At 49.8% G+C, this 23,157-nt stretch overlaps 1 protein-coding gene across 1 annotated transcript; it reads right to left on the bottom strand.

Annotated features, from left to right (window-relative positions):
- Positions 1 to 756: 756 nt before the first annotated feature.
- Positions 757 to 23,066, bottom strand: FRMD7 (FERM domain containing 7). Its single transcript, XM_085570582.1, is given in 13 exon segments — positions 757 to 3,695; positions 3,841 to 3,916; positions 3,994 to 4,062; positions 4,277 to 4,440; positions 4,719 to 4,814; positions 5,916 to 6,063; positions 6,245 to 6,401; positions 6,404 to 6,576; positions 7,246 to 7,324; positions 8,888 to 8,930; positions 9,261 to 9,365; positions 13,659 to 19,966; positions 22,536 to 23,066. Coding segments are annotated over 12 exon segments (2,196 nt in total). The 5' UTR covers positions 13,716 to 19,966; positions 22,536 to 23,066; the 3' UTR covers positions 757 to 2,666.
- Positions 23,067 to 23,157: the final 91 nt, after the last annotated feature.

Raw genomic sequence — 23,157 nt, 5'->3', positions numbered from 1 at the left:
AAAGTTTAGTGATTGTTAAAAGTCTGATTTTTATCACACTATTTTATGACTTAACACTGGAATAAAATTATTTTCCTCTTGGCAAAATTTTAGTGGTGTGTATGTTGGCTTATTTCACAGCTTTATCTATTTTGTCTAAACCTTTATCTGTTTTATATAAACCAGTTACTTCTATCTGAATGCACTGAGAAGCTTAATGTTTTCCCACTGTGATGCTGCAGTGCCTTCCCCCCTTCAATAATCCTTTGTGTAAGGACTATAACAATTTACATTTTCCAGGTTCTGCTGTTTGTCTTTCACCACCAGCAAACCAAATCTTTCCACGTCCTCTCTCCATCGTTGTTTTCTTCTCTAGGGAAACAAAGTCGCTTAAATAGATGTCCTTATCTCAGAGGTGATAAGAGCTGAGCAGGGAGTGAGGGGAAGGACTTAGGCAAGGGTTGTTTCAATGGTTCCTTGGCAAGTAAGCAACTGCTTACTGGGATTGTTCTTTAGTTTTAGTCAATCCCACTGACTAAAATTTAAAAAGTGGCTTACACAATGAATTTAGCTCGGAGAAGTCCATTTGTGTCACTTACTACTGCTTTGTTGACACTTACACTGGTTGTTGACCATGTGTAGGATGTGCTGAGGCACAGTGCCCACACTGTGCTCCAGTGCTCCCTAGTCCATGGAAAAATCAAAAAATAATTCCCAGATCCTTGTTTCACCCTCTCAATGCTGTTTTCCCAGCATAGTCTTGAAGACCAGACCTGGCAGTTCTTGAAGATTTAGGCAGGATGTTTGTATTGATCTCTTGTGGTGAGACTGTGTCTACTCTGGGACATGCTCAAGGTGTGCGTCCACATGCTTGAGGAGCTGACAGTGATTGTGGAAGTATCGCAGGGCTGTGTGAGCAGCCTGTGTTTAAACACTGCTGCTTTTTTTAACCCTCTACCAAACTGTGCCCACAGACTGCCATTCTTAAATGTTGTACTGAGTGTCTTGCTCTTTCCAAGGTGCAGAAGTTTGGGAATGGGGAAGAAACAACCCTCTAGCCCGAAAGATTATCCTTTTTTTTCAGTAGAACGTGTGCCAGAGCAGCGTGAGGGATCACTGCAGCTCACAGCTTCAGCACAGGGTGACTCAGAGCAGAAGCAAACCTTACAATGTACTCACTTGTTGGGCTAATGCATTTCTTTGGGAACCAACCAAGAATGTGGCTGTTTTCAGCAGGGTTCAGGGATCTCCACAAGTCTTCCCAGTGCAAAGACACAGAGGAGACCAGACAGCAGAGCAGGAGAGGGAAACCAGCTCCTGGGAGCACTGAGGGAAGCTCCTGAGCTGGGAGGCACAGGACAAGGTGTGCTGTGGGGTTGTGCCTGCAGGATTTGGGGTGCAGATTCCACAGGACAGAAGGAGGAACTCAAAACTCCAGTGTGAACAAAGGTTTTTTATTGTCCACCTTCTAAAACAAAGGACAGCAACATGCAGAGTGAGCAGGACCCATAAGCCCAAGTCTTTCTACAATTTAATCTATTTTTTTTTGTCCCAATTTTCATATTTCTGAAATCCTTCTAGCCTGCTGCAGTAGTTTCTCCACTGTGGATTTTCTTGGCTGTCTCCCTGCTTACAGTCATGTCCTACAATGACTTACAGGGTTGTTCTTAAAGTTATCAAGATTTCCCCACCCCCCCCCCACCGCCTACCCCCCACCAAAATATTATGGAGGTGTCATAGTAAGTTTTTCAATAAAAATACTTCCAAGAAGCTGCCTTGTTCCTTTCCTACTGCTCCTGGTATCTTTTCCCCCATGCTGCTAAACTGAAGACAGATTTGGGGAAGCAAAGCACCCCAAAAAAACCCCTCACATGTTTCTCTCCCTCAGATTTAAGCACAGCACTGAGGTACTGGGGCTGTCACGGTGCTGCCAGGAGGTGATGGCTGATGTGCCTAAGCAAAGCACAGTTAAGCAGAGTTAGAGGGTGTGAACCCATTTCCCAGTACTCACCATGGGGGACTTCTAAAAGCTTGACAAGCACTACCGAGATATTTCTGGAGAAGGATAATCCTCTAAACTGGCCAGGAAGAAGACAGCCATGCACAGAGCCTTGTCTTCGAATGCCAGCTGCTCCCTGCAGCACTGGAGGGAGGGGAGGCAGATGGAGGAGATGGGCTCTGTGCTGGGGTTTTGCCCTGTCCACATGGCATCAGTGCGAGGAACAACCTCCCATGAAGATCTTGCTCCTTTCCAAAGGGGCCTGAAACACCCTTTCCCCTCCAGTGTGCCACCCTGCAGCTCGGAAAAGCAGCAGCTGAAACTACTCTGTGAGAAGTCTCTTTTTATTTTTTTTCCCTCCCCCTCAATGAAGACTCCAGCAGCTGAGCTCCAAGCATCAGCTTGGGCAGGGCATAGGGGCTTAGCAGGGCTTTAGGAGATACCTCGCACCTGGCTGAAGCAAGAACCCCCCTCAAGTGGGGGGAGCTTCCAAGTGTGCAGGGGTTGAATACTTCTGAACACACCCTGATGTTCATTAAGACATCCTCTATAGCTAAGAGCACTCACACAACACGATCCCATCAATGTTTCATAAGCTGTAAGCAGACCTAAAAGCCAAGAGTGTCACCATCCTTTGACCCCGGGTCAGCACCAGCCACCCCCGCTCCCTCTGGCCGGTGTCAGGCACCTAGGTGAAATATTTGGAGGCCCCTCTGGAAATCCTCTCTTCAGCAGCGCTGGTGGCAAAGGACACCTCCTCATCCTCCTCATCCAGCTGGAGGCTGCCCGAGGAGAGCCGCACGCGGGCCATGGGTGAGCGCAGCACGCGGCCGTACAGGGAGCAGTAGTCGGCGGCCAGCAGGTCCGAGTCGGAGTCGCTGGACTCGGTGCTGCTGCCCAGGTAGCGCTCGGTGGAGCGCCGCGGCCCCGGAGCCAGCCCGCGCTGGGCTGGGACGTGCCAGAAAACCCCCCCTTTGCGGCTGCTCAGGGCAGGGCACGGCCCCAGGGGCCTGAACTCGGAGCCGTAGGGGAAGCGGATGGTTTTCATGTCCGACTGGCTCCAAGACCGCTTGGGAGGCTGCTCCTGAAGGCCGTAATCGAAGGAGCGAGCCAGTGACCTGTTCTCCCCCGCCACGCTCATGCCCATGGCTGTGCCTGCAGCCTCACCGTGGAACTGCCCGGCCCGGGTCCCGCTCGGGCTCTGCCGGGGGGGTTTTGCTGCCACAGGGCCACTTGCACCAGCTGCTCCTGCTGTGTCCTCAGCCAGGGCCAGTGCAGGGCATGGGGACTGCAGTGCCCTGTCCAGACAGAGCACAGGGGGGGCCGGGGCCACCACGGGCAGGGGACAGGGCACATCCGTGTACACCAGCTGCCGGGCGCTCACTTCCCGCATGTTGCCCACAGAGGTGCTTTTACTGTTCCCAGCAAACTGGTGGGGCCGAAAGGATGTCAAGGGATTCCTGGCTCCGAAGAGGTCGATGGGCTCCCAGGCCCGCTCCATCTCCAGCTCGGCATAGAGGAGGGGGAAGGCAGACGAGCTTTTGGAGTGGGGCAGGAAGGTGGGGGATGCTTCGGGCTTGGAGCGCTCCAGCTCGGCGGCGAACGTCACCTCCACGGTGGAGCTGCGGCGCCGGCTGTCCAGGGTGGGCTCGGAGCCGTGCACTCCGTTGGCGTGGTACGAGCCCCGGCTGCCGTAGGCCAGGCGCAGCTCCTCCACCTGCGCAGGGCAGAGGGGTGGGTGCCAGGTGGGAAGGGAGCCCCCAGAGCTGAGCATCGGGCTTGGCCTCCAGCCGAGCTCCTCAGCTGGGGCAGCAATGCCAAGAGCCTGGCACAGAACTGCTGCTGGTGCCATGGGGACTTACCTGCTTTGATACATCCGTCAGGAGGTCTGGGGAGGAGCGGCACTGCCTCTCATCGTAGCGGGATGTGTAGTGTTTCCTGCAGAACGAGAGCACGTCTGTATGGCCAGGAGGGCCCAGTCCCCTCAGGCACCCCCTCCCTCCATGCCCTGGTACCTCTCGAAGGGCAGGCTCTTCATCTTGGCCTTCCTCCCGTGCTCCAGCAGCTGCCGCTGAGTCCTCCCACTGCAGCATGGAGGGAGAAATGTCAGCCGCACCATCAGCCCCAGCTCTGGGCAGGCCTTGTGCCCCATTTGAGGGGATGCAGCAGGGGGTCTTTCCAGGAGAAGTCACTGTATCACCCCCTTGGATTCAGACAGGGCTGACATAAAAGGGAGGCTCGGAGCCATCCCCAGGCCCTTCCCAGCCCCAGCAGTTTGTGTTTCCCCATGGGATTTACCTGTAGCGGAAGCTGGATCCTTTGCTGCACAGAAGGGCTTTGGGCTTTGACTTGGGCTCTTCAGAGAGTCTGAAGAAGGCGTGGTACTCCACACACGTCTTCCAGAAGGCCTTGCAGGTGTCCCGGCTGGCCATAGTGAACTCCAGCGTGTCCTTGCACAGTGCCTGTGTGCCAGAGACAGGACAGCCGGGGTCAGGAGCATGGGACAAGCTCTGCCATTTGCCCTCTGATCCCCCAAGGGTCATATGGGCTGTCAGTGGCTCCAGGCAGTGCTCTGTCACCTCACTGGGGACACAGGAGTAGCACATGTCGCCCTCAAGAAGGAGCACCATCATGAGCAGCAGGAATGGATTTACTCAAAACTGGGGACTTTGTGTGGCTGACCTTCCATCCACAGCTGTCTGCTCCCGAGCCCAGTAGCTGCCTGTGGCGTGGTACTTACAGAGATGTTTGCATGGAGCTTGATGAGAAAATGCTTCCTCTTGAAACTCAGTTTGCGAATTTTGGACCAGTTGAAGGTGTTGATCTTTGTATTGCCCTGCAAGGACAAACACAGCAATTACAGCTGGATAGGGCAACCTGTAAATACAGAATGCAGCGGGCCACAGCCTGAGCTCACAGGACACTGCACCAGACGCCAATGGAGCTCTTGGAGCTGCTGAGGTCTGGGGAAAGGGTGCTGGGTTTGGTGTTTGACTGCATCAGTTGGTTCTGCAAGTAGAAATTGAGGTTCAGGGCTTAACTCTGCCTGCTGAAGCTCTTTGCAAAAGTCCAGGTTCCCCAGACAAGCCTCAGAGAGGTTGAGGCAGGGAGTCCTATCTGTGCCAGCTCAAATATCATGTGAGTTAAGGCAGAATCAGTGCCCCAAAGAAATAATATTCTCCCCTCTTTTGCTGGGAAGTGTAGCAGTACTCAGCTCACCCCCACACCTTTAGACCGGGTTTAAGCAGGCTGGAAGCACACATTACTCTGTTATCATTTTTGCACAAGGAAAGATGCAGCCACATGGCAGAACCAGGAAAAATCGTGTTACTGCACTCTGTGGCACCAGAACCCTCTCAGCTTTCTGCGAGAGCCCAGATTTTAATGGGCTCACAGATGCCCTAATCATGAGTGAGGAGTGTTTATGGCTCTGAATAAATAACCAGGTCTGGCAGCACTAATTACCAACAGCAGACCCACAGCTAGGTTTTATGTTTGGGTTTGGTTTTTTTTTTTGGTTTTTTTTTTTTTTTTTGCTGTGACAAGATGTTCCCAGGTTGAAATCAGCGGGTGTGGGAGTGGAGCGCTGCTTCACGCTGGCTGAGAGCAAGTCTGTATTTACCGTGCAGCTCGGCCGTGATTACAGCGTTATGTAATTGCACAGACGTGGGGGGCTATTTTCGCTGGAAGATTACACGGTGAGCACATGTGACAGAGCCGTGGAACCTGTGCTGCTCACACGGCCACCACGCTCGTGGGACAAGGGCCAGCCGAGCTGGGGCACGTTCGGTGGCACTCAGGGCTGAATCCCACAGCATCCCCTTCATCCCCGCGGCCTGTGAACACACGCCTGAGCAGGATTTGGGAGAGTTTGGGGCGCTCAAAGGGAGGAGGGTCACCTCCAGCTGCAGAGGCCATCCCCGAGCCCCGGGCTCACCCGCAGCACCAGCACGCCCATGTGTGTCACGGCCAGGTTGATCTGTGTCCCCTCGCCGTCGCTGGCGGGGTGCGGGCGGATCCCGTACATCTCCAGCCTCCTGGCCACGTCCAGCAGCTGGGCGTCCGACTCGGCCGGCGTCTTCCCCCTGCAGACACAAACGCGCAGGGAGAGACAGGAGCGAGAGGGGAGATGCCGAAATGGGATTGGAAAAAAGCCGTTTTGCAGGTGCACAGGCTGGCGTCACAGCCACCCCGCCGCCGCCCTGCCCGGGATGGGAACACCGCGTCGGCAGAGCTCCATCGGGGAGCGAGGCGCGCAGCCCGTACCTGTGCCTGCGGTGGTAGTGCAGGATCTTGTTGTCCAGGTACTCCTGGTTGGGCAGGTACCTGTGCGTGGCCAGGTGCTGCTGGTCTGTCTCCTCGTGGAAGTCGCCCAGCTCGGCTTTGGGACACGGGAGAGCAGGGGTTAGGTGTGAGGGGGCCAGGGGGAGCCCTGGCTGCTCAGCCAAAGCCCGTCCGTGCGGGGATGGGCGCTGGCCCCGCGGGCTCGCTTGCCCTTACACTGCAGCAGGTGCGAGACGAGCAGCGCCGCGCTCTTGTCGCTGCAGGGCAGCCGCCCCTGTGCCAGGTCCTTCTTGATCTGCAGGGTGAAGAGGTACCTGTGCCGGGGACAGGAGCATGTCCTGGGGGGAGCTGGGCTGAGCCCTCAGGCCCGTGCTGCTCCCATCTCTCATCCCAAGGATGCCCATCCGCAGGGTCACAGGATGAGCGCGCAGCCCCTGCAGAAGGCTGCAGCTGGGCACCAGTATGACCAGTACATCCCTGTCATTGGAATGTTCATTAGGAGATTTCAAAATTAACATTCCTTTCTGTTTTGGAGGGCATTTGCCTCTCTTGGGCCTGACTTGGGCATTTGCCTCTCTTGAAGCACTGTCTTGGTATTGTTCTTAGTCACTGTTTGCAATGGTTTCTCTAAAATTGTAAAAGCTAACAATGTCATTTTTAAAAATAAAACTAAAGTTGTTCTCTCAGAATGCTGCTTGAGGCAGGAGCTAGACTGAGCAGTCAGACTCTGTGCCCAACTGCTAAAGTGTTTGGCAGTAAACAAATTGCAGCCTTGTAAGACAGCTGATCCTTCAAGTGGATTGTGTTTAAAAACAGAGGATCAAGAAAATATATTCTCTGGTTTTGTTCTGTAAAGCGTAATACTTAGGATACTTAGGATAACCGCTGCACACAGACAGGCTGGGGTGGATGAAGATAAAGAATTAACACACTGCAAAAACACAGCACTGTGTGGCAAGAAAGTAATAAAACAAGCGCTGTACCTGGTCAGTTCTTCTCTCAGGTGGCCGGGGTCCACTGGGAAAAATTTCACCATAAATTTGAAAAGAACCTCCTTAGGATCTTAAAACACAACATCTTCATAAGTTTTCTTTTACATGTCTATTGAGAACATTTACAACTCTCTTCACACATGCTGCCTCCTTACAGAGTAAATTATCTGCACCCTTACAAATCAGGGACTACAGCCTACTTCCCCAAACCAGCCTACCCAGGCCCCCGATATTGCCAATATTCTCCCAAATATCCAAATAGAGATTTGGATATCTAAAGAATATGAAAGAGAAAAATGTCCCAGAAATTCTTTAAACTGCAAAAATCCCCGTTGGAGGGATGTCACACTACTACACGAAATAACTCACACATGGACACTAGATGCAAAAGAAGGAAAAAAAGAACTAAAAGAGAGGATTTTATTTTCTGACTCCACTATATATAAAATAGCAAAAGTGACAGTGGATTGGAGGGTAAAATTGCCACTTCTCCAACTACACTAGTCAAACCAACAGTCCATCAATTCCACCCACAAAGAAAAATACAAAACAATCATTATTTACATGAACAGTGTGAGAAAATTCAGTAGAAATATGTAAACATCAGAAGGCATAAAAAACTTTTAGAACTTTAAAACTGTCAAAAGAACAGGGTGACAGAGGGGGATTCCATGAAATGGTGCCAGGGAGCATGGCCAGAGCCTTGGTGTAATTGGCATCGCTGGGGCTGTGTTAAACTCAGCCCTCCAAGCACTTGGGATACAACAACTCCATAGGAGGCTTCTTGGGCAAAAGCTTTTTTGTGGGATGAGTGAGAACAAGCAGCTAAGCCCAAGGCAGAATGTGTGGAGGGAGGGAAGCAATTAGGTGAGCACTGATTGTCACAGAACACCCTGGGATGGCTCAGAGGACAGGCCAGAAGGCACTTGGTAAAGGAAATAGGTGCCTGCAACAATTCAATTTGAGGTGCACCCAGAAAGGGAAGGCTCCTTATCAGGCTTTCCTCTTTCAGGGAAATTCATGCAAACACCATTCTGCAGCCTCCCCATGGCAAAGACTGGGGTCATGGCCCCAGGCTCTCAGTCACCTCCCTGTACTTGGGGGAAATATTCTGGGATAGAAAGGCCTGTGCTGAAAGCAGCACTGTGTTAACACGGGTCATGGCCAGGCAGAGGAGGTGGGCCTGAATTCAGGTCAGGCTCTGCAGCATCTCCGTGGGGCTGGCGAGGAGTTGCAGGGTCTGTGGGGCAGAGGGGGGACCCTGCCTCACACAGGTGCCTGGGCCACTCTGAGCTGCAAAGGGAAAAGGAGGGCACGCAGGAGCAGTGCCTGTCCCACTGCCAGCACGGCCACTCAGCCACCCCTGCTACCCTGCCAAGCTGTCAGATTATTAACAGCTCCAGTCTAAAATGGTGCAGATACCAGATTGCAAAAGCAGTGGTATTTCCATGGGATTTTGTATGGATTGAGGTGTCCTTGCAAACAATCCTGCCCAGCCACGCCCTCTAAAATGAGCCTGGTTAAGTGCTGGAAGCCAGAGATCCTGTCCCCCAGCAACAGCACTGCATGAATGTGTCTGTGCTAGACTGTCACTGGTAATGATTTATAACAATTCTATTCTTGAAATACTTACTTTTGACTTGCTTCGTTATGGGTTTTAGTGGTTCCAACCAGACCTGAAATAAGGCAAAGAAGAGCTGGGTAAATAAACAGCACAAGAGATGGGGAATAAAAGCAGCAACAGCATGGTAGAATGCAGCATGAAAATGTTGACCAGCTTGGCTGCTGTGACAAGTGTCCTGCTGGGCAGTGCCACACGGATGGCTATGGATAGACCATGAGCTGTAGATAGCACTGGGGCTTGTGGCTCCCCTCCCAACTCCAATTTTCAGGGTTTTTCTGCCATCATGGCAAAACTTTCTATTTAATTTTCTGTTTGGAATTTCCAGGAAGTGCTAACAATCCTCAGCCATGCAGGCAATGGCAGCTCCAGGGGCTGCACTCACCTGGTTCCCAGCCTGGCTGTGAAACTCCAGCCCAAAGTACTCCTTCTCCACAAGGTTGAGGTGGCTGCAGGTGAGGTTGAAGAGCCCTTTCCCACAGGATTTTTGCTAGCAAACAAACACAGCACAGAGGCAGCAGGTTAGGCAATGCTGACAGTAGCATGATGGGATTTCAGAGAGGTGTGGAGAATTTCAGCTCCCTCCCTTCACCCCTTTCCTGACCACGTGTGGCTGCAGCTCTCTGGCCACAGAGAGCAGGCACAGACTTTCCCAGGCATTGTCCTGGGGAAGGCTGGGAGAAGATCAGAGAAAAGAATTATAAACAATCCTTATCTTCACTTGCTGCACTGTTGTTGTGAACATGTGGAATGTGTTATGGAACTTTTTTACCAAAGGGTGGTTTCTTAAATTGACCAATGGTGATGGTGTTTGGATTCAAGGCCCAATTGCGTCCACCTGTATCGTGACTGTCTGTAAGGGTGATGGGTTTCTTAATAAGTATAGAATAATAGTGATTGATCAGCTTCCTGAGAATCATGGAGTCAATGCTAATTATTACCTGGCTGGGGCCTGCAGTGACAACCATGCTGCAGCAGAACCTTACTCAATAAATGCTGTTGGCCTCAGCATGTACAACAGGACAACTGCATGCTGTGCTCCCAGCTTTTGGAAATCAGATTCCTTCCCATCACTTCTCTCCCTTACTAAGAAACATAAACCAGGAAGGAGAGCATGAGAAAATAAACCATGTTTTGATTCACTGTTTGCAACTATCACTGTCTGGGCAGTTCTGTCCCTGGCAAGCCAGTGAGTGATCCCCAGGATGGGCAGGGACAGCCATGGCAAACGTGTTCATTAAGAGCCAACGGGAGCAGGCCTCAAACCTGTGCAGTGAGTCCCTGTGTCCCAACAGCTGGGGATGAGCTGCTATTATGCTTAATGGTAATTAACAGCAACAGGATCCTGTGCTGTGGGCTCTGAGTCATCTCTGGGCTTTAGCAATATGAATTAAGTGGTGCTACAATGCTGATAAGGGAGGCCAGGCTGTAGTTATTCCCAGTAAACAGAAACACTTGGAGGGTGTTTTCTTGACTTGTTGCCATGCTGTATGATCTGGCTGGAGAACAAACCAGGAGGCTCTGACTCTGGAAAATGCTGCACAAAGCACCAGAAATTAAAATGGCAGTGACCCACCCCAACAAAACCCTGATACGCCTTCATCAGCTTGTGAAAAGCAGACCAAAAAGAAGTAATGGTTATTGCAAAAGCAGGCTGGAGCAGAGAGGCCAGGTTAGACAGCTGCTAAATTATCACATGTTGGGTGATGGAGGGAAAGACAGGCTGCAGCTCCCTGTGGCAGTGGCTGTCCCCAGCAGGGATGGGAGGGACCTGGCTGCTGGTGGTGATGCACTCTAATAACCACCTTTCAGGGCTTCTCCTGGGATGAAATTGCTGGCTCTGTGCTGAAAGGCTGCAGAAAAGTGATAGCATAATAACAGCATTTGCTCTGCAGCACTCCCAGTTCTCCTCAAAATTACTGGATCACAAGGGTAATTAAAAAAAATTATAAATGTTTTTTCCCAAGCTAGAATTTTCTAGCATGAAAGGCCTTGGCCTTTGTCAGGCAGCCAGGAAAGACAAGCATTTCTTACTGGGTTATTACCTACCATATGTCTGCTGGCATCAACCCACTCTGCTCCAAGCCAGCACTGCCCAGGGCAGGGACAGGAGCAGCCCCAAACCCAGGAAAACCTGCTCACTGGGAGACACAGCCCTGCTGCTGCAGGGGATGCTTTAGAAGCAGAGCCCTTCTCTTGCAGAGTGGTGCTTGCAGGTGTCCTGTCCTGGATTTTGGGGTGCTAAGGCCAGTGCTTCCTCAAGCACTGGGGTACAGTTTTGCTCAGCAGCATCAGCCCTGCACTGCACCAAGTGAGAGAAGAGGGGTCTGTGCTGGAGGAGCACAGGGCAAGGCACAGGCATGACATGTGGGGCTGTTTGTCCCATGTCCCAGCCTCTGGGTGCCTCTGGGAATGATGCAGGGCCAGGTGAGCGCCCACAGGCAGAAACCCCAGAGCAGAAGGTGAAAAGGAGAGAGGCTGGACTTGCCCTTCACTCCTCAGTGAAAGCATCTGGGACTGGGAGCAGAACCAGAAAGCCAGAGGCACTTGCAGAGGCAGACAGCAACGCATGCAGCACACGGGACACCCACATGCCCATGTCCCCAAAGGGACTCTGGCAGCCCAATGGCAAAGCCCAGCTCTGCAGCACTCCCACAGGACAGGCTGCTACACCCAGATCCTTGGTTTAGGGGTGAGCAACAGCTCATGGGATTTGCTGTGATCTTCTCCCACCACCTTGGGAGATGCCTGCCCTATCAGGTGTGCTGCAGCCAGCACAGAGTGTCAGGCACCAAAAGCCACCAGCCTCCCTGTGCCCTCGCTCCTCTGCCACCCGGCAAGGAATTACCAGCTTTACAAGGGACACACGACCACAGCACTCTGTTCTTCACTCAGCCTCAGCAGCTGGTTTTTCTGGGCTTTTTGGTTTGCTCAGCAGCATCCCAGGCCCAGCCATGGGGTGCTCAGCAGGGAGGGCACAGTGGGCACATTCAGAGATGTGCCAAGCCCGTCCCTCCCCTTCCCTGAGGGCTCAGACCTGTTATGCCAGGAACCACCTCCAGTGCCCAGCTGAAGGAAATCCTGGGAACTCAGTGGTCCCAGCTGTCAGCAAGGAGGCAGAAACCTTCCTGGGTCAGCATCCAGCACCAGGAGAGGAACTGGTTCTCATGCAAAGCAGCCTGGAAAGGAGACCTTGCTGCACACACCAGCAGCTGTGACACCCACGTGAGGCAGGTAGAGATGTTTACCCTGAGCAGGAGGGGCAGGGGGAGCCAGGCCCTCTGTGTTTTCTTTCTTTTGTCCTCTTCCCTCCCATTATACTGAAGTACTCCTCATTCAAAAGAGCTTTCCAAAGTCAGAAGGGGTTTAGGAAGAGTTGCTTAAAATATCTGCTCAAAACTTAGCCCAAAGCACTCCTTTTATACTGGAGAAGTCACTAATTCAGCTACTCTTTTATTGTACCCACACAGCAGCAGCAAATGCATGAAATGCCTAAAAGGGGTTTCCAATACCATTCCGTGCTAAAAAAGGGAATGACCAGGAGTTCCTCTAATGGAAGCTATTTGCTGCAATAACATGTCGTGCAGAGCTATAGTGCTGCATTTTGAGCAAATAAGAAAACAGAGATGGAAAAGAATGCAGCAACATTGTAGCAGAAGCATCTTCTGAATTGTGTCTCACTATAACCTGATCTAATCAATGGGGGAAGGAGGAGAAGGCATTTTAAAATGACCAGTCTCATTTTCAAACTGACTCCTAGACTAGGGCAGATTAATTAAACTGAATCAAACAATTTCCATACTGTATCAAGGGATGGAATTGCCTTATAATCCTCTTTTGTGAAAAATACTGTCACAAAGAAATGGAGCTGTGCATCTGAGAGCAGCTCTCAAGCTGTGCTATAAACCACAGAAGAGGACAGTAGAAGAAAAGCAATAGAACTAGGAAAAAAACCACTTTATATTAAACACTCTGCTCCCACAGGAGATGCAGGTAAGTACTAGAACAAATCTACATTAATTAGCTAATTCAATTAGCTACTGTGATTATCAAACCTTAACCAACAGTAAATGTGCAATCACACTTGTAAAAAGATGCTTCTAACACACAGTCAAGACAAACCTACTTTCAGTTATCTGTACACATATGCATAAATCTAACACCATAGATATTAATACTTAACATTTTAAACCTAGTTCAGATCTAGCATTTGTTAAATGTGAAGTATTAATCACAATGTGCTGTGGGACACTGCCATGCAAAAAATAATATAGAGTGAATTTTTTTTCCTCAGCTATTCAGAAAACCACACAGTTTTGTTTTTTCTCAACTGAATTCCCAGGAGAAGATGTGTGTAGATGTTTCTCAACAGGGATAACTTGGACAAATATGCTATTTTTATTCTGTTCCCAGATTTTACTTCCTTGCTGAATGTTTACACTGGCAGCCAGACAAGAGAACTCGACAATTGTCAAGAGCATCACTTAATATTAACTGATTTACTAAAGATCACATTGGGTAAGTAAAAGCCATTCCTCCTTCTTCATAAATAATGCCAATAACAGGGAAGCATAGGAGTGTGTTGATACCAAAAAACACTTATACCAATTAGCACTAGACAGCTTAATTTTAAATTTGAGATTAGTTTTCTTGTTTGTTTGCTGGGTGGGTTTTTTTTTTAAAGCTTTAAACAATAAGCTATCAGAGACCATGCAACAATTCAGAGCAGCAATGACTTAATAATTAACACCAAAAAATCAGTAAGAATATGATACCCACTTACATCAACTACAAAGATCTTCTGGGAATCATCCAGGAACTGGACTTTCAGGTGCAGCATCCTCGGGCACGCAGCTGGGTGTGCAGCAGACACGGCAGTGCTAGCAGTGTGAGCCAGGAGCTGGGAAGGGAGCCCTGACTCCTCTTGCACACATAATTCCCTCTCAGCTGGATGGAGAAGGCTGCACTCACTGATGTGGAGCAGAGGCTGGAGCAAACGAGCTGACTGCCTAAAAACTAATTTAAAAAAACCAAAAAACCAAACAAACCAACACCTCCCTTGGTTTAAATGTCACCACTGCAATAAAAGATGTTTTCTGCCTGTGAATTATGGGTGTATCAATAGGAGGAAGATTGGCAGTAATGGGGCTGAGATAAATAAATACTCAGCTCTTCCAGCTGGTGGTGAGCAATGTGAGGGCAAAGCAAGCCATGGTTGGTGCCACAGGGTCAGGGGAGAAGAGCTGAGCATCTCTTCTGCCAAAGTCACCCTGCAGTGAGTGTCACCCCTGCTCTGCTCTGGTTAAGGGAGAGCAGCTGGCTGGCAGCTGTGCTGGCTCCATGGGGTGGGCAGATCGTGTCCTGTCCACTGAGTGATGTGTGGATGGGCTGATGTACCTCACCAGAGACTGGAAAATGTTTCCAACTGGACTCAAACCAGTTGCGAGTGTCCTTCCTGGAGAGGCAGAGGAGAACCTGCCCCTAATTCCCACTCACACCGTGGTTGAGTAGCTTAATGAAGTCTCACAAGCCTTTGAGACAAGCTGGTTCCCAGCTCAAACCTGAGAAGCCCACGTCCCCACTCCCCAGCTCATCCTGGCAGTGCCAGAGCCCCGGGCTCAGCCCAGGCTGCTGGTGCAGCCCTGCTCGCTGTGCTGGGTGCCTGGGGGTGCTTGTGCTGCTCCTCTGCCCCAGGTGCTGAGGGTCATGAGTTCTCTGACCCCTCTGGTTCCTCTCACCCATCAGACACCACCTCACTGAGCTTTTGGTGAAAGCAGCCTTTGGCCAGGAGCCCCCACTTTCAGAAATAAATGCACTGAGCAGTGCCAAAGGCAGGCTCTGGACTGGCATAGGGAATTGTTATTGCTGCTGCTGGAAAGTCACAACCACACACGATCCTGGGGGACCCAGAGTGATAGAAACAAAAAAAAAAACAGCAACAAAAACCCACAGCAAACAAAAAACCCCCACATTTAGTGCTGCAGAGATTTTGCTTGGTGCTCTCTTGCCTATTTTTATTGAAACTTTCACTGTAAGTCACTTCACTCCATTTGCTATGGCCTCTCTTACACTTCCCAAACATTCCTGAGGAAGTCAAGACAGAGGCTATCAGGGCAACATACCTTGTCATCTCTGGTTCAGAGAGAAAGACCATAAAGCTTTTTATCCACAGAAAAAAACATAAGTCTTCTGCTAACCAAGACAAAAAGGAGCCTGAAAATCAAAGCCAACCTGCTTTTCCCTATGAAGCTGCTCCACAAATCAGCTGAGCCCATTGTGCTGCACAGCCAGGAGGGGATGGCCGTGCCCCCTGTGCCAGCACCACGTCAAGGACCAAAATTTGCAGATCTGCACGTGGCCCTGGGCTCTGAGATCTTTGTGTCACAGGACAAGGGCAGCATCACGTACAAACCATCCGGGGGGGCTGAGTGCACTTTCCTCTGCAGCTGAAAGTGTTTGTGCTGTCAGATACTGACAGGCACCAAGGAGAGGAGCAGCTCTCCTGTGAGTGCCTCTCCTGTCACAGGCACAACTCTGCACTGGGAGCACGGCGGGGACACTGGGCTGGCAGGAGGGATGTATGGGGGTGCAATAGAGGAGCCCCCAAAGCCCAGAAGAAGCCAAGTCTCTTTGCTGCAGGCTTTCCTGGCATGCCAGGGCACTGACCCTGGACTCCACAGATGCTGGTGGAAGCTGGGCACTGGCCAGTCGGGCTGTGGGCAGAAGGACATGGTTTATTTCACAACCTTGCTATGAAGGAATAAGGCTGTTTTGGGTCAGACAGGACCTCTGGCCATGCTATCAAAGCTATCATCCTATCAGAACTATCCATGGATACAGCATGGAGCCAGCAGCAGCAGCAAACAGGATCAAGCTACATTAACAAGAGCTTTTTGGGATAAGATACTGAAGGACAGCAAGAAGAGATATGGGACAAGCAAGGTTTGCTTGGGGCATGAAGATTGCTGCTGTCTGAGCGGATGAGGAACCTCTTTTATCCCCACCTATCTCCCTCTGGAGGTGACTTGGGAGCCAGCCGGAGCAGCACACAAGGGGAACACCAGGAGCAATTCAAGCTCCTGGCCTGAGCCAGTGCCAAAGTCCAGCCTGGTATGTATGTCCTCCCTATCTGCAGGGGCAGGGAAAAATGAAAATGGCACAGGAAAGCACAGAACCTGTGAAGGGCAAGCACAGCCCTAGTGGCAGGTGGGGAGGGGACCCCAGGCAGCAGCACCAGAGCACAGTGGGACCTGAGCAGCAGCATGGTGGAGTGAGTTCTGCTTCAGGGCTCCTTGCTCAGCCAGCTCAGCCCTTGATTTGAAATACTCTGGACCTCACTACCACCATCCTGCATTGCACCAAGAAGGACTTTCTTCCACCAAGTGCATCTGACAATGCATATTAGGCTGGATGCATTGTCTCAGGATCTTCTTCAGCCTCTCAAATACCCTGCAGCTTGCTGGGATGGACTGAGCAGAGCAAGAAACAAGAAGTTTCCTTCCTCCCAGACCCAGTTGCTGCTTTTTCCAAGGAGAATGCTCACATCCATGTTCGGGTGTTTCTCCTTTGTTCCCTGTCGGTGTTGGAGCGAGGGCAGGGAGAGGGCAGAGAGCTGAGCAATGCAGCTACACCCTGCAGAGCCTCCTGGAAGGGTGAGCCATTGTCACTGGGCAGTAAACCAGCCAGTTCAGAGCTGCTGTCCTGGTTTGGGGCTGGGGATGGGTAAGGAAATGTCCCAAACCTCCCCACTGCCTCCTCAGAGAGCAGCAGGCTGTGAGAGAACAAACCCTGGACATAACATGCTACCCCTGCATCACTGTGCATTGCTGTCCCTTAGGTTTTGTCATGTTTATCTTCACATTTGGTTTAGAGGAAAGGAAATGAAGATGTATAGAGAAAATCACTGAATAATCTGCCAGGGGATTTTAAACACCACAGTCCAAGAGGCAAGAACCCACACCCAGCTCGCTGCTGAGCAGACAGAAACGAACACTTGAAATGCCAGACAGGACTCACCCAGGTGGACTTTGGTCAGCTGTGACCTTTCATACACTCACATTTCACCTCCCCTTCCTCAGCTGGAGCTGCAAGGACAACATCCACGTTCCCTCCTCACCCAGCCATAACTGCCCCAGCTGCAGGGCCAGGGAGCAACTCTTGGCTGCATTACTGAGAGCAGACTCTGGCACAGCCAAAATCCTTCTGAACAGCTCCAGGCCCACAACAGGCTACCCCAGCTGGTTAAAGGATCCAAGGATGGCACCAGCACTGTAAGCAGGGACATTTATTTCCAGAATAGGGTACCTACCACATTCCTGGTGCCCCTTCCAGGAGGAATGGCTTCACTCTCAGCTGGGGTCCCAGCTTATACACAATTGCTTTAAAATTTTTATAAAATGTACCCCCTAAAAACTATTTTCAAAAAAGAAAGCCTGAAAAAATTGAGTTTGTTAACTTAAAAGAGAAGAAAGGAACAACATTCACCTGATTGATGCAGAGCCACTCCAGAATGGATCAGCTGCGTTCCCAAGCTAAAGAGAAAATGAAGAGTTTGCTAGAAACTGCAGAGAAGATCTGAGTTAGGTCCTAGGAAAGACCCTTAAATTGTGAGGCAGAAGGAACACTGGAGCAGGCTGAAAAAAACAGAGTTGATTTACACACACCTGCAGGGGACAGTCCAGGTCCTTTAAACCTTTAACAGTGATCATTGTTTTACATTTTCTCCACATTATATCTTGAACATATCTCAATGCTTAGATCTGACTTGCCATGTCCTGCCCTTCTAAAAACTTCTACCTCAAAACTGTTTTTATTGAATATAATAAATAATGATACATTTACATTTTCATCAAATTGTGCTTACCATCAGCTAAATAATCTGACATCAGTGTCCTGAAACTCATTACTCATAAGTAATCGCTTGGAAAAGGGAAATAATTGCATTCTTAATTTTGTGTTTAGGTGGGGTTCACCCATTACCTTCCAACTGCAGGATAAGAGTTCTCTGAACAGCATTTTGATATCAGAAGGTGACATTGTGCAGCAACATTTTGCCCCAGTCCCACCCAAGGCAAAATTATTGCATAATCTCAAGGAATCACAGAATTAAAGCAAATCTTATTCTTGTGATTATATTTTTATTTCAGCTTCAGCAGCTAAGGTAAGTGGCTCTTTTTACCCACCTGAAATAACAGAGTAGGAAATCCCAAATAACCTCGATTACGCACTAAAGACTCCATGCACAACTGCAATTCCAGACACCTGAGAAAATTAACCCTAGGTGCAGAACATTCTTTGGAGTCCCGAAGCCCTGAAACATAAATTTATTTCCATTTCTGCTCTGCACCATGCCAAGACAAGGCACTCGCTGCCTCCACGCTCCCTCTCGTGGTGCTGCTGGTGCCCCACAGCAAACACCGAGAGGATCGGTGTGCAGGGATGAGCAGGACACTCCAGCAATCACCCATGGGCACTGCTGACTTTTCCTCCTTTTTCAGATTTTATATGCTATGTAAAAACTATTACCAGGACTGCAGGAGGCAGCTTGCTGTAAGCAAATACAAATAACAGCACAAACTGTACAATGAACTAAATACTGCCCTGACTCTGGTGATATCCAGACCACTTTATATCATTTTTGATATGCCAGTTGCACTGTGTTGTTGGCACAGCTACATAAAAAGCACTCTGATGTTTAATTCAAACAGGTCACTTCAATGACATGAGAAAGCAATTTATGCAGCAAGGGAAAGCCTCTTAAAAGTATTGAATCAAAGGAGCACTGATGCCTCCAAGAACTTGGGCACTGCACAGCATTCAGTGATTTCCTGCTGGGGAGAGGCACCTCGCCACTCCTGTGCAGCAGTGCACAGCACTGGGATGGTACCTCTGTTTTTTGCTGTCCTTTATTTTTTCACACATGCTGCTGCTGGGCTGTTTGCTGAACATCAGGAAGGATCCTACAGCCAATAGCTTCATCTGAGGAAGCTGCCAAATGGAGTCTGCAATGCCAGGTGAATCCTAGTGGGAAGGATAGAGTTCTAAGGAGCTATACTGCTTATTTTCATGACAGATGTGGTTTCCCTCTTGGCTCAAGACAAACGACTCTGGTTGAGTAAGCCTTGATTACAGCTAGACAAAGAATGCACTTGTTCTCCAGGTACCTCCAGGCCAATGGATCAGACCCATTCCACCACATGGATCTTCATCCAGAGTTTTATTAACACTTCCCTCCCAGGTAGCCCCTCTACCCCCACTCTTTTTTTTCTTTTATTCTTTCTCAAAAGACCCTATCACACTTCAGTCCTACGAGGGCACACCAGATTCCAGGAATACAGCTCACAGCAGAGGGAAAGGCATGTCAAAGCCACTCTTCACAGCAGGCAGGGAAAGAACAGAGCAGTATCCACCTGAAGCTGGGAGCTTGGTACTTTTGTAGTGATCAAAGGTGATCCCAAATTCATGGCTTCTCTTCTAGGGTCTTCTGGCAGGTGGTGACAGCTACAAGACATATTTCCAAAACCAGGAAACATTCCTACGAGGTCCCAAGGTTTCAGGGGTACAGTCACAAAACCTTTCCAGGTTATTAAAGCGGGCCCCAAGAGGGAGCCATTCGGATGATCCTGTGCTGACAACTACTTAACAGACAGCTGAGAGAAAAGGAATGCAGCTGGACACACAAGCACTTCTAACCACAGCCTGATAATGGACAGGCCCTGCAGCTAAAATCTTTCTTCTAACCTATTAAAACATCTGCATTACTGAGATTAGACCCAGAGCATTTGGCAAGGCTGTGCTAATTCCTGGAACAACGAATGGAAAATAATGACAAGACCAGTAATGTGACTGTGGTCCCTGCAAGAGACACACATGACAGCCCAACACACAGAGGCAGGAGCTACACTCACCTCACACACTCCTTCCTCCAGCAGGGGTTATCCAGTATCACCTCAGAAAATCCCTCACCACCCCTCATAACTGCAACTTGCTCCAGCATTTACGTGTGCTCTGCGAGCAGCTTTCTCTCTTTTCCAACACAGATCAGCTTTCTGAAATTCAGTGAAATTCTTCTTGTTTTCCACAGAAGCCAGGCTGTTGATGATTACATAATCATTATTAATTTGAAGAAAAAGGGTCTTAGATCTGTCCCAGCAGTAGGATGAATCCCAAGCTGAAAACTAATCATCCTATCTTACCCGTTCCCAAAAAGAAAAGTAGCCCTTCAGAAATGTCACAGTCAGCAAGTGTATTTTCTCGTTTCTGGGCTGACCAAATAATTTAAACAGAATGTCAAGGTAGATCTTCAAAGGACATAAAACTGTATGAACTAGTCAGCCTAGTGGCAGGAGAAAAGAAACAGTTTCTGGAAAAGCCAGAAATTTCCCAGAAAGTTGATTGCTTCCTTTACTGAGTTGCAGTTATAAATCAATCAAACCTTTTAGCAGAAGCATGAGTTTTAAGACTCAAAAGAGACCTTGTAGTCTCCCAAATGTATGAAATATTAAACCTTTTCATAAATTTCAGAATGTTTCCACTTTGTTATTTAAGTTCTAGTCCACTTACTTATTTACATGCAAGAAATCCAATTTAAAAATTATTCTACAATGCTGGTGCATCTGATTCCAAGCAAGTCCAAGCACCTCCACATCTCTAACACACCCTTCCCCATATGCCCCCAGCAGGGAAGTGCTACAGTTATGATTTTTCTTCCCAGGCAAGAACAATGGAGGTCACCCAGTAACTGGCAGTGTCGCTGAGTCTCAAATCCCACACAATTTATAATCACTGCAAATATGCTTAGGAGGAAGGAAGGCACTGCTAAGAGAGCTGTCACAGCACTCAGGCTGAACCAGCAGAACACCAAGGAGCACAGATATGCCACAAACCAAACAAGCAGCAAAGCCTCCCTTATGAGTGAATATTTTACAGATTCCTACAACATGAGAGACTCTTTCCCATCAATTATTGCAGTTACTGCTCCAGAGCCTTTGGAGGGACTTGAAGAAAACGGCTTTGAAGGAGAGCACCAGCGGCAAGCAAGCTGATTCCACACTAAATACACTGTTTCCAGAGAGGTTTCCTCCCCTGCAATCCTGCCATCAGCCCACACTGCCAGCCCAGCTCGGTGCTGCCCTCAGCAGCACCAGCACACCACTGCCAGCAGCCGTCCCCTCTGAACGGAGCGCTGCGCTCAGGCACCGCTCAGAGTCCTCCTCCTCTGCTCCTCGCAGCTGCACTGACCAGGCAGAGATAAAAGCAGCTATGGAAAACACCCCAAACCCACATTATTTCACTTTCAGAGCGCAGAACATCGGCCACGTCATCTCCTGCCAGAGCGCGGCCGCAGCTCCGGGAGCTGTTTGCGCTTCCCGCAGCGAGCCGTGACTCACCAGCCCCACAGCCGCCCGGGCTGCCTTTCCAGCACACACCGCTCGCACGGCAGCGGCACTGCTCCGAACCCCTATCTCATTTTAATTAAGACTAGACACTTCCACCTAGTTTCACACTGTAATTACAGCCCAGCCTCCCGGGGCAGATGCCAGCGTGCAGCTCCACACGAGGTGTGGCCGGCGGTTCACCCTCCACCCTGGCAGGGTCTCTCCGTGCCGGCTGTGGGGTTCGTGCGGCTCTGGGTTGTACCCTGCACACCCAGCCGGGCTGCAGGGCCCAGCTCTGCCCTGGGCAGTGCCACAGTTACATGTCACCCCTGCTGCCTGGGGGAGCGGGGTGGGGACAGACCTCCTGCCTGTGCTGCAGTTGGCTCCTGCTCTCTGATGGCTCTGTGGGGACATCCCTGTCCTCTGGCTGCACGGGAGAAGCAGGACACTGCAGGCACCTGTAGAGCAAGACCCGCTAGACCAAAGAAAAAGCTGCCATGAAACACTACATAAACAACCCCAAAACCAGACAGCAACATGACTTTGCCACACCTATTTAACAAAGGATGCTACACAAGTCTGTGCAGCAGCAGTCGAGTTCACTCTCAGCACCAAAGACTTTTGAAAGATAATAGGCTTAAATAACAATCTTATGTCTTTCCTTAAAATCCTCACCCACCCTCTATTACACTGTCACCTGGAAACAAACCGGTGGTGTAAATCACAGGGGCGTAACAGCTGTACTCACATCACTTCCCAACCTGTAAGTGGAAAGAGTAATCAGCTTCCTTAGTTACGCTGAGTGCCATAAGGAATTGGGAGCATTATTGCTGCATTCTGACTTCTTTTAAACCACACGAGAAGTCAGACTCACACAGCAATGAACCCAATAGTAACACCACAAAGCAGACAGATCCTGAAGTGTGAGTTCCCACCCTCAATGACACTAATGAGAACAGGGCATGCTTCACCCTCACATCTCAGCTGGTTAGGGAAGCAGACATTTCACCCAAAATCACTTATAAGCACACCCTGCTCGTCTCTATCATTCTCTCGAGATGGAAACTACTTCTCTATTGCAGCAAAGGAAGTGTGAGCAGGAAGAAGAAACAGCACAGAAACCAACCTACAAGATAAGGCTAATGCTATTTCAGCTGGAGGAGGGGTGGTGAGCAGGCTACGTGGTTTGCCTGCTGACACACTGCTAATGACTGAAGGTACCAAAGTATCAACTTTTTCTCAACTTGAAATCACATTTTCCATTAAAGCACAGCTTTACTTACAGAGGCAGTACTAAAGGTCAGTGTCAAGACTGTATGTCCTGAGGAAGATGCATTTTTTGTTACAGGGCCCAGATGACAATCATTGACTTGGCAAATTCAGGGCTTTTACTGAGCATTTAAGATAATTGCTATCAAATAGCTTTGGGCACTTTGGTTTTCTGGAAAAATCTTGTGCCCCTGCTGTGGCAGAGCTCCAGGAGCACTCACTCTGCCAGGGTGGTGGAAAGATGTCAGCTCTGGCTGGAGGGCAGCTACAGGCACTGCAAGGTGATGCCAGGACTTGTGGCCATCTTCACACACACAAAGCCTGCATGAAAACAAGAACGTTAAAGACTCACACAAGACAAACACAGATTTCTTTTGAACAAAGCTCCATCACACTGGCCTGTGAGGGGCTGCTCTGAACTGGCCCCCAGCTCAGGGCGTGCCTGCCCTGCACAGGATGACCATGCACAGCCCTTGGTCCCCCTCTGAACACCCAAGACTGTGAGCTTTACACCCAGCTGGGGCACAGCTGTACACCCTGCTCCCCCACACCAGGGCGCAATCGAGACAATTCAGATGTGGTTACTGCATTTAGAATAAAACCAGGACCTCAAAAACAGCCCACAAAACAAAAAGC

Source organism: Lonchura striata, chromosome 4A, assembly GCF_050655825.1.
Source record: "Lonchura striata isolate lonStrDom1 chromosome 4A, ASM5065582v1, whole genome shotgun sequence".
NCBI lineage: Eukaryota > Metazoa > Chordata > Aves > Passeriformes > Estrildidae > Lonchura > Lonchura striata.
Note: the sequence above shows the minus strand (reverse complement) of the source record. Positions and strands in the feature narration are given on the sequence as shown.